Consider the following 15,422-nt stretch of genomic DNA (forward strand, 5'->3'; position numbering starts at 1 on the left):
GGGGACGAATAGGATTTATTTGGAAAATGTCAACTGCACCGACTGTCAGTGCGCATATCACTGCACTGGCAAACGGTGCGCGTCTTCTGAGTGCTCGCTTTGTTGACAGTGCCACGAGAGCACTGCACAAGACCCGCGGACATATAGAATGTTTAATAAAAGTCCCACGGTACTAGCCATCAGTCAAGGGAGCACTCGCAAACAGATAACGTTAAACACAGCAGAAGATGGAAAACAGACAGACTGACCAACATGGAACTGCATCCAACCAGTAGTACAACCCTCGAGTCTAAGGTAAGGACACATTTAAATCACAGAGGTGTAATGTTAGTCTATTGGAACTGTATACAGTAGTTAGCTTCTAGTTAGCGTGTTAGCTATATAGCTGCTTGCTAGCTAACGTTAGCCCTGTGTGTGTGTGTGTGCATGTGCGCGTGTGCTCAAAGCAGCCCGCCCCATGTTAGCTAGGTGTATCTGTTATATTGAGGAGGCCTGACAACCAAGGTTCAAAGTTAACTTCACATTTATTGGCTGTTGGTTTACATGTCGCTACGAAATAAAACCACGCAGCTCATAGCTATGCTCTAGCTTACAACTGTGTGTCTTGACTTCCTGCCTGGTGTGACATCACACAAGTACGGAATCCACGAGTCTCAAATGTCTGTTGTAATAACTATGCTGCCACCGAAGATGTTCAGTTTGGAATAAATATGGCTGAATGAACACACTTGTATTCCTTACAGTATCCATGAAATTGGACACTTTGACTCCCTTAGATATGTCAGATGATTTCTGTACTTTTCACTACATGTTTTATTACTTCTTAAACTATCCCATCAGTCCTTAAAATAATAGTTACAAATATCCATAATAATCTACAAGACATCATTAACACTAACAATATATATATATATATACAGTATATTTTTTATCATAATGATTCTTGTGAAATAAGTTGCCTTTTGACTAAATACATTTATTTTCTCTTTCTCTACAGAAACAAAGACTGAGGCAACTGAGACTGAGATTTGATGCTTGCTCTCATTCATCACACTTTCTATCTCTCTCACACACACACACACACACAATTACTGACAATAAAATAAGAAAGGTCTTTCAATATTGTTATTGCTTTGGTTGTTGTTACCTGTTGATATAATGTGCCTATTGTTCAAATAAATAATTATTTCAAATAAAAATAATTATTTATTTCCTAATCATTTGAATGGTGTCTTTATGGCAATAACAACTATAGACAGAAAAACCAAAGAAAAAATACGACATTTAGATTTTTGGGACGGTTTACATTCACTTTTGGACAATAACAATTGTATTTTGGGACGGTGGTGAAAAACGTTAGTCTGGAGCCCTGGTGGGAGGATTTCAACAAGATAAATGCGACAACAGTCATCCGTCATCAGAGTTAGCTGTTCTATTTCACGGTCAGGTTCCAACAAACTGTCTTCTTTAACTCCCAGTACATCCAATAAAGTGCTCAAGTGATCAACATTAGGAGTTTCCTTGTTAATGTCCATCTGATTCAAAACCTGTGTAGTAACACCTCTGATTGCGCCCCGCTTTCGTCTCATTCTTTACATTTCAGTCCGATGTTCGTCTTCAGCCGTTCTAGAGCGATCCAAAACACTCATATCTCCCGGGGTTCGGCACCAAACTACTATTATAATAATGTGAGAGATTTATTTTGCATCAATATCCGTTGGTGCCGCGAGGGGGTGCTGCACCTCTAGGTGGGGGGGCTGCCACTCCCTCAGCACCCCTACTTCCCGCGGCTATGATACCATAAGGCCTGGGCTGCTGGGTGAGTGTCCTGGGTTGTGGACTATCTGACGGGCAGACCACAGTACGTGCGGCTACGGAGCTGTGTGTCAGACAGACTGGTCAGCAACACCGGGGCCCCGCAGGGGACAGTCCTCTCTCCCTTCCTCTTCACTGTCTACACACCAACGACTTCCACTATCGGTCAGAGTGCTGCCACCTTCAGAAGTTTTCTGATGACTCTGCGATAGTGGGATGTATAAAGGACGGTGACGAGAGGGAATAATAAAAACCACCTGCAGCTAAATGTGACGAAGACCAGGGAACTGGTGGTGGAGCTGGGGAGGAGGAGGAGTGCACCTGTGACCCCCGTTTCCATCAGGGGAGTCGATGTGGACATGGTTGAGGTGTACAAATAGCTCGGAGTTCACATCGACAACAAACTGAACGGGTCAAAACACGCAGAGGCACTGTACAAGAAGGGCCAGAGCCGACTCTACATCCTCAGAAGGCTGAGATCCTTCAACGTCTGTACAAGGATGTTGAGGATGTTCTATGAGTCGGTGGTGGCGGGCGCCTTCTTGTACGCTGTGACCTGCTGGAGCAGCGGACTGAGAGCAGGGGACACAAACAGGATGGAAAAGCTGGTCAGAAAGGCCAGTAGCGTGGTTGGGGTGGAGCTGGACTCCCTAGCGAGGGTGGCGGAGAGGAGGAGCCTTGCTAAGCTCCAGGCCATCAGGGAAAATTCCACCCACCCACTATACACAGACTTGGCTGACAGGAGGAGCATGTTCAGTGCTAGGCTCACACTACCTAAATGCAGCACTGAACGGCACAGGAAGTTCTTTATTCCGACAGCCATCAGACTATATAATGCATCAATGTGCCTCACTGCATCACTGAGCACAGAGTGACAGTACTACCTTCCTGGACTTTTACATTTACAAATGTACACTTACATATATAATATATACATGTATATTTCTGTATATTTTTACTGTATATTTTATATTAGAATGTGACATAGGACATGCATTTATTATTGTATTCTTATTCATGACTTAAAGTATTTCTATTCTATTCTATTCTAAGTACAATACATCATACAATACAAAGCACAGTACAATATAACAATAGCTAATTACTTCTTATCAGCATACACACCTCCCCCCTACCCATCTACGTCACCCCAATATCTGTCAACATTACACTCATTGAGGTGCTGCATTTATGTAACGAAACAATGTAAAACTGTATTTGCATCACAACTATGTGTAATCGTGTAAGGTAACAGGACTTTTAACTTGTCTGGAGCCCTGGTGGGAGGCACCCTACAATGTTGAGATGGCACCCTACAAGAAATACAACTTTGGTAAAGAGTTTCACAGTATATTCCTTTATTGTGTTCAATTTCAAGGTCACGTCAACATACAGAGTTTCTAAGAGCGTTCAGGGCTGCAATAACCGCAAGCCTACAAGAAATAAATACAACCCATCTTCAAAAATAAATATTAAAAGTAAATACTCAGCAGTTTCAGCACACATCTATTATTACCTCTATATTAGCTCATACATTTATTTCCAACATAAAAGATGATGTCATATGTGACACGACGACAAACAAAACAGTAAAAGAAAACAAACTGAATTACACAGCAAAGCAAACCATCATTACCAGCCATCAAAAACAAAGGTATAATCTGGCTCGTCGGTGAAAACACATCAACCAGTCCAAGACAGGCAGGCGTGTCACTGCAAATATTAAACATTCAAAACAGGGCTGAACGATCTTGGAAAAAATCTAATTGGGATTCTTTTGCAATTATGATTCACAATATTAGAGGGAATGATATTTTTTGCGTCATTAAAGGCCCCATGAAATCAAAATAGATGTTTGTAATTTCCTGGAAAACTAAAAAAGAAAACGTTGAGTCATCCAGCACATACTATACACATTTTGTGTCCAATGAAATTATTTCTAGAATGACATATACAGCACATTGTAACTGAGCTAGGACTGTAACGGAGCTAGCACTCTGCCTCTTTAGCTAAATTGAAAAAAAGTCCCTCCCTAGCTTCCTGTTTTTACAGGAAACACATAAATGTGTGGAATCAAATCGCATTCTGCCAGCCCTTTCATGGGGACTTTAATACAATCTTCCTTGAAAAACATCAAAATGATCTGTACCAAACAGACGTTTTCTTAATAATAATAATTTTGCCATTAACATGTATTATGCCTCCTGTGATTGGATATTGCACTAGGCCATATTGCGATTAGATTAATTACTCAGCACTAATTCAAAACAATAAATCTCCGCTCCAAAGAGCTGAGGTGAGGCTACTGAAGCCATTTCACAAGAAAGCACTTGTTCCCAGTTTAGTATTGGATGGGCACCAGCACTTAACTCAATCAGCGCCAGACCCGAGGATAGTCTGATTATCTAGCCACCCGTTCAGCGCCAGACCAGAGTATAGTCGGGTTTTCATAATTATTTAATTTATTCTATATTTCTATTCATTACAGGCACACGGACTCGGGGTTAACATGGGGAATCATCCTGAGAATGCCAAAGTGCAATACCGGCCGCATCCTCCCAGGTGGCAGTATCGCTCACCTTATATCTTGGCCTGTGCAACGTTCAAATGTCTCCGGGCACACTTTTCTTTGTCAGGCGAGTCGAGCGGGTATCCCAATCAAAGTGTCAAATGCCCCCGATGCATCTGTTGTGGTGGATTATGTTGGCGACACGATGAACACCAGTACTTGGACTTGCGATCAGACAATTGGAATATTCTTTTTGGGGTACCTCCTAGTGAAGGTAAGGACTAAATGATATCAATCCTGCTTTGATCCAACCATGATTTCACCTCGATCGCAACACGTGTGTGTAACGTTACTCCACAACGTATGCCGTTGGTGACGATCAAAGCATAAAAAAATGAACCCCCCCCCCCCCCCCTTTCATGCATTCATGATGAAACATAATACCTATTATATACATTTCATTTGGAAATAGTAGCGTGTCCAGGCGAGAAACGGCAACGCTTTTAGTGAAATTCACGTTTTGCTGCATATCGTCGTTTTCTGGGATTAGACAGGATCACTTTAAAACTATATTTATATTCACCACGGTATAACACGCGAACGTATTGATGAAAAAATTTATTCTTTTTCACATATTGAACGATAGATAGTTGATGTCAAACGGGACATAGTATTGTATCCATAGCTATAATATAGAATATAGATATATAGCCCTGCAAACACCGCGACTTATTCCTATCTTTTAGAGCGTTGGCGTAGGAACAACAAACGATGCTCAAGTCAGTGGCGTCCAAAGAGTTAACAGTGCATTTAAACGGCCAATCTGGTACCAGTGCACAGGGCCACTCCTCAGAACTACAACACGTCCAAACTTGGGCTCACAACTAGTGATGGTGTGAGACTCTGCTCCAGTGCTGCATGAGACCCTGTGTGTTGATACTTTCTCTTGACCACACGACTTGTGACTCCAGGCGAGACACGTAACAAAGGGCAGCATTACAATACAAGAATCCTCATTTCCTGACAATCTTTTACACCGACAATGAACACTGTGGGATCTTTGGAGAATATGATACATACATATGATAGGAAAGGAATTTTAGTTGCACATTTTCAAAAGGAGAGAGAGGGGGTTGTCTGACCACAGTATTGGGAAATGTAAATACTGATAAGTGGAATTGGCTCAAGCATCATTCGAAGACTTTGTAGAGTAAGTGCAAAAAGAAAGGAACTAAACCAACACAAAAGCAACTAAAGCAACACAATTCCAGCGTGTGCCTTTATAAACAACCACGAACCACGAGTGTAGCCTTGAGCCTCCGGGGCTGAAGGTGTTCCTCCACGTTTGCAGTCGTCCTCATCAGGAAACAAAAAGATCCACTACTCCCGCATCAGGAACTAAAACACGGCCCAAATTCAAGTCATCCTCCTTAACCGCAATTTCCCCTGGACTCCAGGAGGTCAGGGAGTCAGGGCAGATGATGGTGAGTGCTCTGGAGGCCCAGCCAGCCCTACGGCGTCAGTACAGGTCAGTACAGGTGAGACAGGGACAGGCTGTTTATGGAGCTGGCAGGGTGACCTGTCTCGCGGAGGACGAGGTGGACACGCACTCAGGCTTGCTCCAAGTCCATCTTAAGCAGGGTTTCCTGGGGGGAGGGGGGTAGAAAACATGGCTCAGTCAGCACTTAAGCCTGTTAACTGGTGGCATCCAGTCAACACATGGTAATCTGGGCAGAGGCTATTCAAGGCCAACGGGAAGACCGAATTCTAATCCATCCTATTCAAAAGTAACATAAAAGGTCAGGCCAGGTTAAATTGATTCCTGAACAACAGGCCCATCAAAGAAATAATTCCATTTTTCAATTTGTTCAAAATTCCCTCAAGGTGTTACTGAAATATCCTGTTGTTCCTGAGAAGGATGGATGCATGAAAACATAATGCTTCTGGCCACGGCTGCCCAGCCACACACTGCCCAGGCAACGTTCAAGTTCAAGTTCTTTAATAGTTGTCATACAGAAGTACAGAATACTTTCATACAAAATGCTTCTTACTGTTACGCTCCAGAGACTGTGCTAGACAAGATAGTATCAAATAACATAATAACATAATATAGCATGAATTTAGAATAAGAAAATGAGGTCACAGTGTTCGGTATAGACATATGTACAATGTTCTGAGTTACCATATAATATACAATACACAATACTATGCAGTGTACTAATGTACAGTACTATCTAGTGCAAAGCAGAAATGGGATGAGGTACAATTTTAGGTACAATTTACAGTAAGGTGTACGAGTTGTAGTGCAATCCTTCATCCATAAATATAAAGTGTGGGGAGTGGGTGCTACAGTGTGTTTGTTTAAAGTGGGTGTGTGCTATAAGTGTGTGGAGTGGGTGCTACAGTGTGTTTGTTTAAAGTGAGTGTGTGCGTGTGGATGTGTGTGCTATGTGCGTTTGGTGGTTGTTGTTGTGTAGTGTTCATTCATTGTTCGTTTAGCAGCCTGATGGCCTGGGGATAGAAGCTTCTTCTGAGTCTTTCTGTGCTCGCCTTGAGACTCCTGTATCGCTTGCCTGACCGCAGCAGTTCAAAGAGGCAGTTGTTCGGGTGACTGGAGTCTTTAATGATTCTCTTAGCCTTGCCCTTGCAACGCTTGTAGTAAATGTTCTGGAGGGTGGGGAGCCCCCCTCCAATTGTGCGTTCGGTCAATTTGTCACGTCACACAATAAGTATCATGTACACACAACTGTAAACGGTGCACACATGGGATCTAGATTGATGAAAAGTGATGACATAGACATTCAGATATACAGTATGTAGTATCGTACACAGCTGATTAGAAAGGCATGTTTTGGAAGTGTAAATGCACGAGGATGAGAGCTCCTTTCACATGTTCAATGCTCGACAGAAAGCAACTGTGGATGACAATGAAGTAGGGATGTTCGATATTGGCTTTTTTACCGATACCGATATTGTCCAACTCTTAATTTCCGATACCGATATCAACCGATACCGATATATACAAAAACTGAATAATTTCAGGTAATTAACATTACATATCTCTTGTCATGTAATTAACACAACATTATGCATACTTTGACAATAAATAAAATAATAATTTGTTCTTACTTTCTTGCCTGGGTAAATAAAGGTTAAATAAATGTAAAAAAAAAACGATACAGATATTTTCCGATATCACATTTTTATGCCAATATCGGACATCCCTACAAAGCCATCACGAAATGTGTGTGTGTGTCTGTGTGTGGGGGGGGGGGGGTCTGTGTCTGTCTGTCTGTCTGTGTGTGTGTGTCTGTGTGGGGGGGGGGGTCTGTGTGTGTGTGTGTGTCTGTCTGTGTGTGTGTGTCTGTGTGGGGGGGGGGGGGTCTGTGTCTGTCTGTGTGTGTGTGTGTGTGTGTGTGTGTGTGTGTGTGTGTGTGTGTGTCTGTCTGTGTGTGTGTGTCTGTGTGGGGGGGGGGGGGGTCTGTGTGTGTGTGTGTGTCTGTCTGTGTGTGTGGGGGGGGGGGTCTGTGTCTGTCTGTGTGTGTGTGTGTGTGTGTGTGTGTGTGTGTGTGTGTGTGTGTGTGTGTGTGTGTGTGTGTGTGTGTGTGTGTGTGTGTGTGTGTCTGTCTGTGTGTGTCTGTGTGTCTGTGTGTGTGTCTGTCTGTGTGTGGGGGGGGGGTCTGTCTGCAGGGATTAAAGCAAAAAAAAATCTCCTGACTGAAATTTTTTTCAGGCCAAGTCATATTCTTATTTTAACCTCCACTGTATTTCTTTTTAATAGCGTTGGTGTTTTAAGGGAGCCTACTTGTTTCGGTTTCGTCGATAATCCAATGTACAGTTACCCCCCCACCCCGCCTACCCAACCCTTCCCTCCCCAACCACCTCCAATGTACAGTCCCCCCCCCCTCCACCCAACCTCCTCCAATGTACAGTTTCTTCGTCAAATGTATATGCTCTCTTTTTTAGACTCTTATTGTATCACAAACAATACTGTGTAAATCTGGTACGTCATAAATGTATAGATGTAGCAGTATTATCTATCTGTATGTCATATATGTTATGATGAATTGAAAATGGGGGACCCTGATGTAAAGAGGAAAGTCTTTCTCTGGTCTGCATCCCCTTGACAATTGTGTGTATTGAGCTGTACTGTATTGTACCCATTCTGCAATCCGTTATAACAATCAATCAATATTTAACCGATTGCAGAATGGGTACAATACAGTATGGCTCAATACACACAATTGTTAAGGGGATGCAGACCAGAGAAAGACGTTTGTCTTGTTTACATCATCAGGGTCCCCCATTTTCAATTCAGTGACATTTATGACATGCATGACATTGACATGACATTTATGGCATAGGGACATACTACAGGTATATAGTACTGTTACATTTGTGACATATACGATATGCAAATATACAGTAATGTTACCCATAGATCCTGACAGAGAGAATATATACGGTGGGGAGGAGACTGTCTACCGATACACCTGTGTGATGTTGCTACGGAGTTAAGCTAATAAACGTATACTCACAACCACAGCAGGGGACTCGCATATTGTACTGTGAAGTAACACGACAATGACAAACGTGTTGTTTCTGTTTTTCTTTTTGACATCGTTGCGGCACACGGAACAAGTTAACTCACCACTACAGCCCCCAGTAGCGCTGCCTAGCCAGTCTCTTCAAACGTCCTCTCCTCTCAAAACTTTTTGTTAGGTGGTCCCGCTGATCCTTTTCATCTGAGAACCCCGCGGTGGGTTCTCTTTTTAGTGGCCGGCTTACTCCTTCCATTTAACAGACGATATTAAGCTAACGTTAGCTAATCGGTATATAGCAGCGAGTGCAAGCAGCGTGGTGGCTGTGACGTAGGTCAACAAGCAGTTGACGCGTGAGGCTGCAAAAAAGGCGACCCGTCTCTCGAGTCGCTGAGTGATGATGACTGCTTGGCGCGATAGGAAAAAAAAGCCCTTTTCCATATTTGGCGCCTCTGATTGGCTCAATTTTGTTTCAATCTGTATGCATCTACAAATCATGCAAATACTTCCGTCAGACTGCGAATCAAATGGACGGATCTCCCCAATCAAATTGACGGAAATCCGTCTGGAGACGGAATGCTTTAATGCATGTGTCTGTCTGTCTGTGTGTGTGTGTGGTTGTGTGTGTGTGTGTGTGTGTGTGAGTGTGTGTGTGTGTGTGTGTGCGTGCGTGCGTGTGTGCGTCTGTCTGTGTGGGGGGGGGTCTGTCTGTCTGTCTGTCTGTCTGTGTGTGCGTGCGTGTCTGTCTGTGTGGGGGGGGGGGGTCTGTCTGTCTGTGTGGGGGGGGGGGGTCTGTCTGTCTGTCTGTGTGTGTGAGTGTGTGTGTGTACAGCTGGTACCTTGACAGGACAGCTGTGAGGGCCCCTGGCCGGCCCCTGAATGAGTGGGTCCTGTGATTCTTTCAGAGAGAGGTTCTGCAGAACGATGGCCCTGGAGGGACTGAACTCTCCTCTCCACCACCACAGAGCCACGCCCACCAGCAGCACGCTCAGGACCACTGGGGGGCGCTCACACACACACACACACACACACACACACACACACACACACACACACACACACACACACACACACACACACACACACACACACACACACACACACACACACACACACACACACACACACACACACACACACACACACACACACACACACACACACACACACACACACACACACACACACACACACACACACACACACACACACACACACACACACACACACACACACACACAATGTTTAAAGGACACAAATATCATCAGTGCACTTGTACATCGTGGGTTATTCTGATACAGTCGTGCCCAAATTGAAAATGGCAACCAAAGTTACACAAACACACATGGATGATGAACCTGTCAATCTACACACAGCTCATGGGTACAGAGAGCAGCGTCTTCTCCAAATTGCCCGGCTGCCAATAATTGCTGACACTGAGCAATATCTCGCTAATTGTTTGTTTGGCTCTTCTCTTCGGAAGACCGGCCGCGTAAAGCCTTTCTACAACGCATCGGCGTTACGCTGGTACGCCCCCCTCGCTATGAGCGTAGCAGGCGCCCCCTCGCTATGAGCGTAGCAGGCGCCCCCTCGCTATGAGCGTAGCAGGAGCAGGGCGCTCCGTGTTCATAGCCATTCATCTCTAAAGCTAACCACCATTTGTAAAAGTCACAACCACGTTACCATATTTGTAATAATGTAAATCATTGTGTCGTTGTACATATTGTGTATACAACGTGAGTAGCTAACGTAGCTTAGCTTAACGCGATAGCCGCCGTTCTCGAAACCTAACAATGCCCGATCTAAAATGGTTCTCTCCACTTTGTATACCTTTGTCCTCACAAGTATTCTGCCAGGGAACTTATGGACACGACAATAGTAGTAGTTATAAGGTGTTTACGCAGGACGCTGATGTTGATACGATAGCCCCTTTAGCTGCACTAACGCTGTTGTTAGCTTACATGCTAACGGCAATGGGATCGCCCATAGCATTGCGGCTAGCTACCTAGTACCGCTAGTTGAATGGATAAACGTTATTTAACATTGCAGAATGTTATTACTTATTACTATTGTCGTGTCCATAAGTTCCCTGGCAGAATACTTGTGAGGAGAACGGTGGCTATCGCGTTAAGCTGCATTAAGCTAAGCTATGTTAGCTACTCTTTAGGGCCATGCCACCCATCTGGGCACAGTGGGTTCCTTTAGGGCCATGCCACCCATCTGGGCACAGTGGGTTCCTTTAGGGCCATGGAATTACCAAATGTGCCAATCTGCTGCACCTGCGACTCCACTGGCCTCGATGCCGGCATGAAGATAAAGCCCTGTGTGTCCTTCTTTAAAAAGAAAAAACAATAGAGGAGAAAAGGAACACGAACCCACCTATCAGAGAGAGGATTCCAGCAAATGTTGTATCAGCTAGAGCTGGTTCAGGGACTGTATGGGAAATTACTGCATCTAGGAGAAAAATATCAAAGAACAATCAGAGCAAAGTTTGTGAATCAAGATAATGCGGCAGTTGGCGTTCAGCTCGATAGCCATGAAGACGTATTATCATCACCCACCGTCATTGCCGCTCTGGCCTATTCCCGCAGGCCTGCAGATGAAGCGAGGAGCATGGCTTTCTGAGAATAGGTCAGGAATGCAGCGATGCTGGCAAACCGTCCGGGCACTACCACACACGGACTGCCCTGTGGACCAGGAAATGTGTCGTCAATTCAGGAGAGTCATGCTTGTGACGTGGATCAGATGGGAACACGCCAACATTGGAAACGTGCTTCGTCAGACAAGAAGGTAGATACAGTACCAATTTCCTCTCTGCGTGTTCAGTAGGGGTTAGGAATGAGCCCGAATTTGAGAAAGCAGATAATGGACACTGTAGGACTAATTCTAGTTATAGAATATAGAATATGAGGCCTATAAATTACCTTATTATAGCCAACTTGCACACTATGGATTGTGCCAAATCTTATCTTTCAAATGGGCGAGTTCAATTTGGATTTAGTATCACCAGGCGTGCATGAAGAACAGAGAATGTACAGTAGGTTTTTTATTCTTGCAACAGCTCCGCCATTTTGAAACTGATTTCAAATCGGATGGTTGCTAAATGCTCAAAATAGGGGAGACAAACTAACTGCGCTCCAATATATGCCAATAACGTTCAGTTTTGTGGTATATAATCCCGAGTAATAAGAGAATAAAGAAAATTCATGAGCAAGTCATTGGTTTGTTGGGAGCTAGAAGCCTTTGGGAAGTGTAGTTTTGAAAAATTCCAACGCTCATTGAAAGCTCTGGATGTCCTCTTCTCAAAATGACTACAATCAGCAACGGTCGCTTTTTCAAAATGGCGGATTTTCGCGATCACAACACATTTCAAAAACTAAAATCTCACTAATAACACTTTAACCTATTGGTAAACAAACGTATTGCTGAAAATATACAATATGACTGCTGCTGTGACATGGTTATGATGTTTACTCTTGAATATGTTTGAAAAACAATTATAATTATGTCAGACAGTCTGGAGAGCTTGATTTATGACATGATCTGGTTTTGGGACCGGTCCCATCGGGCTTAACACTTTGAGTGGCAACGACGAGATTAGTCGTCTTAACTCGCCATGCGTTGAGTGCCAATGACGAGTTTTCTCGTATTTTTCTCGTTATTTATTTTATTAGCAATATCCATCCAACCTGACATTATCATTGGGAATGGCTCTGAGCTCGAAAAGGGCAAATACCGCCGCCTATCGTCTCCCGGATGGTATTGCACATCATTGGATTGGATTGGCTGAAAAAGTGCATCGAAAAAATAACTCCGGTCCACGTTTTACTTCTGGGGCATGCATCTGGATACTATTGCATTGACTGAGGGGACTGGAAGAAGTGTCGATTATCTGTTTCGGAGTATAACGTTGGATCAATAAACACTATCGATATTTGGAATGGCGATCAGAAATTGGATTAATCTTTTTGCAGAACATCTGATGTGAGGTAAGGACTCTATGTTACCAGTTTTGGGTTAATCAGATGTCTTTTTCACAGCGATCACAACGTGTGTGTGTGTGTGTGCATAAGTACACATATACTATCGATAATCTAGCGTTTATTTGAAATTTTATTTTGTGTATTCCACTAAAGATCTATTATCGCGGAATTTCTCTGGAATTACTAGAACTATACTCGTATTCAAAACGGTATAAAACGGAAATGTACGAATGAAAAAACAATCCGTTTCGTACATGTTGACTGCAAGCAAGTCATTGATAAGCGAGGGGTGTTTTAGACCCATAGCCATAATTTAAGATATAGTTTAAGCGTTCGCAAATATCCCCGACCTCCCATTGACTAAAGAGCTGGCACTCAAGGGGTTATCTGGGCATAGGGGCGTGGCTCTCAATGTGTTAAGAGGTTAAGAATTTTCTAATTTATTTAGAAAGTTCATTTATCTGACTGTTTGTATTAATTGATGAAAAAGTAGCCATGTGCAGTAATATAGATTAGAAGATTGAGGAGGACATATATTATTGAGCTGCATCGTGGCTGAATCGTAATCGAAATGTGAGGCCGGTGAAGATTCACCGCTCTAGCGTTCAGTAGAAAACTATCCGGCTGCAAGCTAGCCTAGCTTAGCACAAATTAATGGAAGCAGATATGGACCAGCTAGCCTCATTTGTGCTAAGCTAGGCTAGCTTGCAGCCAGATATGTTTCTACTGAACATACAGAGAGGAACCTGGTATCTACTGAATCTTCTTGTCTGACTCTGGGAAAGAGTCCCATTTCCCATAATGTCGGCGTGTTATTTTTTATTTTTTTTAATCTTTTCCCCCCTCCTTTTTCCTCCCATCCCAATTTTAGTCGTTATGCCAATTCCCAATCCCCTTCCTGGTCGCTGCGCACTTACCCCCCACAGTCGGTCTGGGAGAGTGGAGGCTACCACATGCTTCCTCCGACACACGTCTAGCCAATCAACCGCTTCTTTTCACCTGGCAGCGCGGACTCTCACTGAGAGGGCGTAGCGTGTGGAAGGATCACACTACCCCCCTTAGATCCTATCCGCGCTTAGCAGGCGCCCCGACCGAACTGTAGGAGTCGCTGTTTACAACGACCCGGACCCACCCCGCCAGCTTCTCCCACCCTCTGATACAGCCAATTGTATTAGTGTGAACGGCCAGCCAAGCTGGTGACAACCCCGGAGCTGTGAGCTGGATTCGAACAGGCGAATCCAGCGTCTCCGGCGTTTGGTGACGAACACAATCTCCGCTACGCCACCCGACCGCCCGTCAGCGTGTTCTTTTAAGTAAACGGCAACTGTTCTTCTGAGCTGCAATCGACGATGATAGCCAGTGCGAGGTGGTACCGTTTGGTTGGAGCACCGGGTGGAGGAGGGCCAGGCCCCCCGGGGAGGCGATGCTGGAGAGCAGCACCCTGAAGAGGCTGCCGTTGTGCTTGTCGGCGCTGCAGACGGAATGGGTTCGCTCCTCGCTCCAGTACACGCGGCCCTGCGGCAGGAGGGAGAGAGTGGGGTCATCGTCCAACAACAGACTACAACTAGAAAGGTGCGCTCAGTAGAGTGTAAGTGTCCACCAGGCGGCAGCCACCCATTTCTTTCCTAGTAGCCCATTAGGTGGGGCTTAAATGTTGAATGGCTGCTTTTTTATATAGCGCTTTTCCAAAGCGCTTTACAATTTGTTCCTCACATTTGACCCATTTATTCACACATGCACAGACCGACGGCGGAGGCGACCATGCAAGGTGCCAACCTGCTCATCGGGAGCAGTTAGGGGGTTAAGTGTCTTGCTCAAGGACACATCGACACGTTGCCCGGGAGGAGCGGGAATCGAACCGGGAACCTCCGGATTGCCAGACGACTGCTCTACCTCCTGAGCCACTGTCACCCCCGCTTAACTCATTCACGGCCGTATGAATAGTATAGAATAGTCGGGTTTTGGTCCTTTTTTCCGATTTTCCTATTCTAAACAGTCACGTGGACATCCGTGATTCATTCTGGGACCTTGAAATTGCAATGCCGATCGAATTCCAATAGGTGGCAGTCTCTCCCTATATTGTATCAAATATGTAACACAGAGAGAGGGAATCTGGTGCTCTTAGCACCTTGGGCAACCTGAATACATCTGGGCTAGGATTGGTCAATTCAAAGGTACACCACTTCGTCCCAGGTACATAAACCATCAAAGAGTGTTGGCCTTGTTGAGTATTGTAGTATTTGTAGTAGTAGTAGTTATTAGTAGTAGTAGTAGTTATTAGTAGTAGTAGTAGTTATTAGTAGTAGTAGTAGTAGTAGTAGTAGTAGTAGTAGTAGTTATTAGTAGTAGTAGTAGTTATTAGTAGTAGTAGTAGTAGTAGTAGTAGTAGTAGTAGTAGTAGTAGTAGTAGTAGTAGTAGTTATCATTAGTTAGTTATTAGTAGTTTGTTTGATTTATCTTCATTTGATCCTGCGATCATGAAGAAGGGTAGCGTAGCGAGGAAGGTGAGGTTTCGCCAGAACACGCTGGAGTCGGCCTTTCTTGGGTCTGGGACTAGGACTCAGACCACCGGGC

The 15,422-nt window shown here is 44.3% G+C and overlaps 1 protein-coding gene across 1 annotated transcript in view; it reads right to left on the reverse strand.

Moving 5' to 3' along the window:
- Positions 1–4,754: 4,754 nt before the first annotated feature.
- Positions 4,755–15,422, reverse strand: part of LOC311231494 (low-density lipoprotein receptor-like) — a 77,055-nt gene continuing 66,387 nt past the window's right edge. The window contains exons 11-15 of the mRNA XM_084318104.1: positions 14,222–14,363; positions 11,427–11,552; positions 11,245–11,319; positions 9,705–9,862; positions 4,755–5,970 (exon numbers count right to left, since the gene is read on the reverse strand). Of these exons, the coding sequence (XP_084174230.1) occupies positions 5,935–5,970; positions 9,705–9,862; positions 11,245–11,319; positions 11,427–11,552; positions 14,222–14,363 (537 nt within the window). The 3' untranslated portion in view covers positions 4,755–5,934. The remainder of the gene's footprint in view (positions 5,971–9,704; positions 9,863–11,244; positions 11,320–11,426; positions 11,553–14,221; positions 14,364–15,422) is intronic.

The sequence above is a fragment of the Notolepis coatsorum genome, assembly GCF_963971535.1.
Source record: "Notolepis coatsorum genome assembly, chromosome: 7".
Taxonomy (NCBI): Eukaryota; Metazoa; Chordata; class Actinopteri; order Aulopiformes; family Paralepididae; genus Notolepis; species Notolepis coatsorum.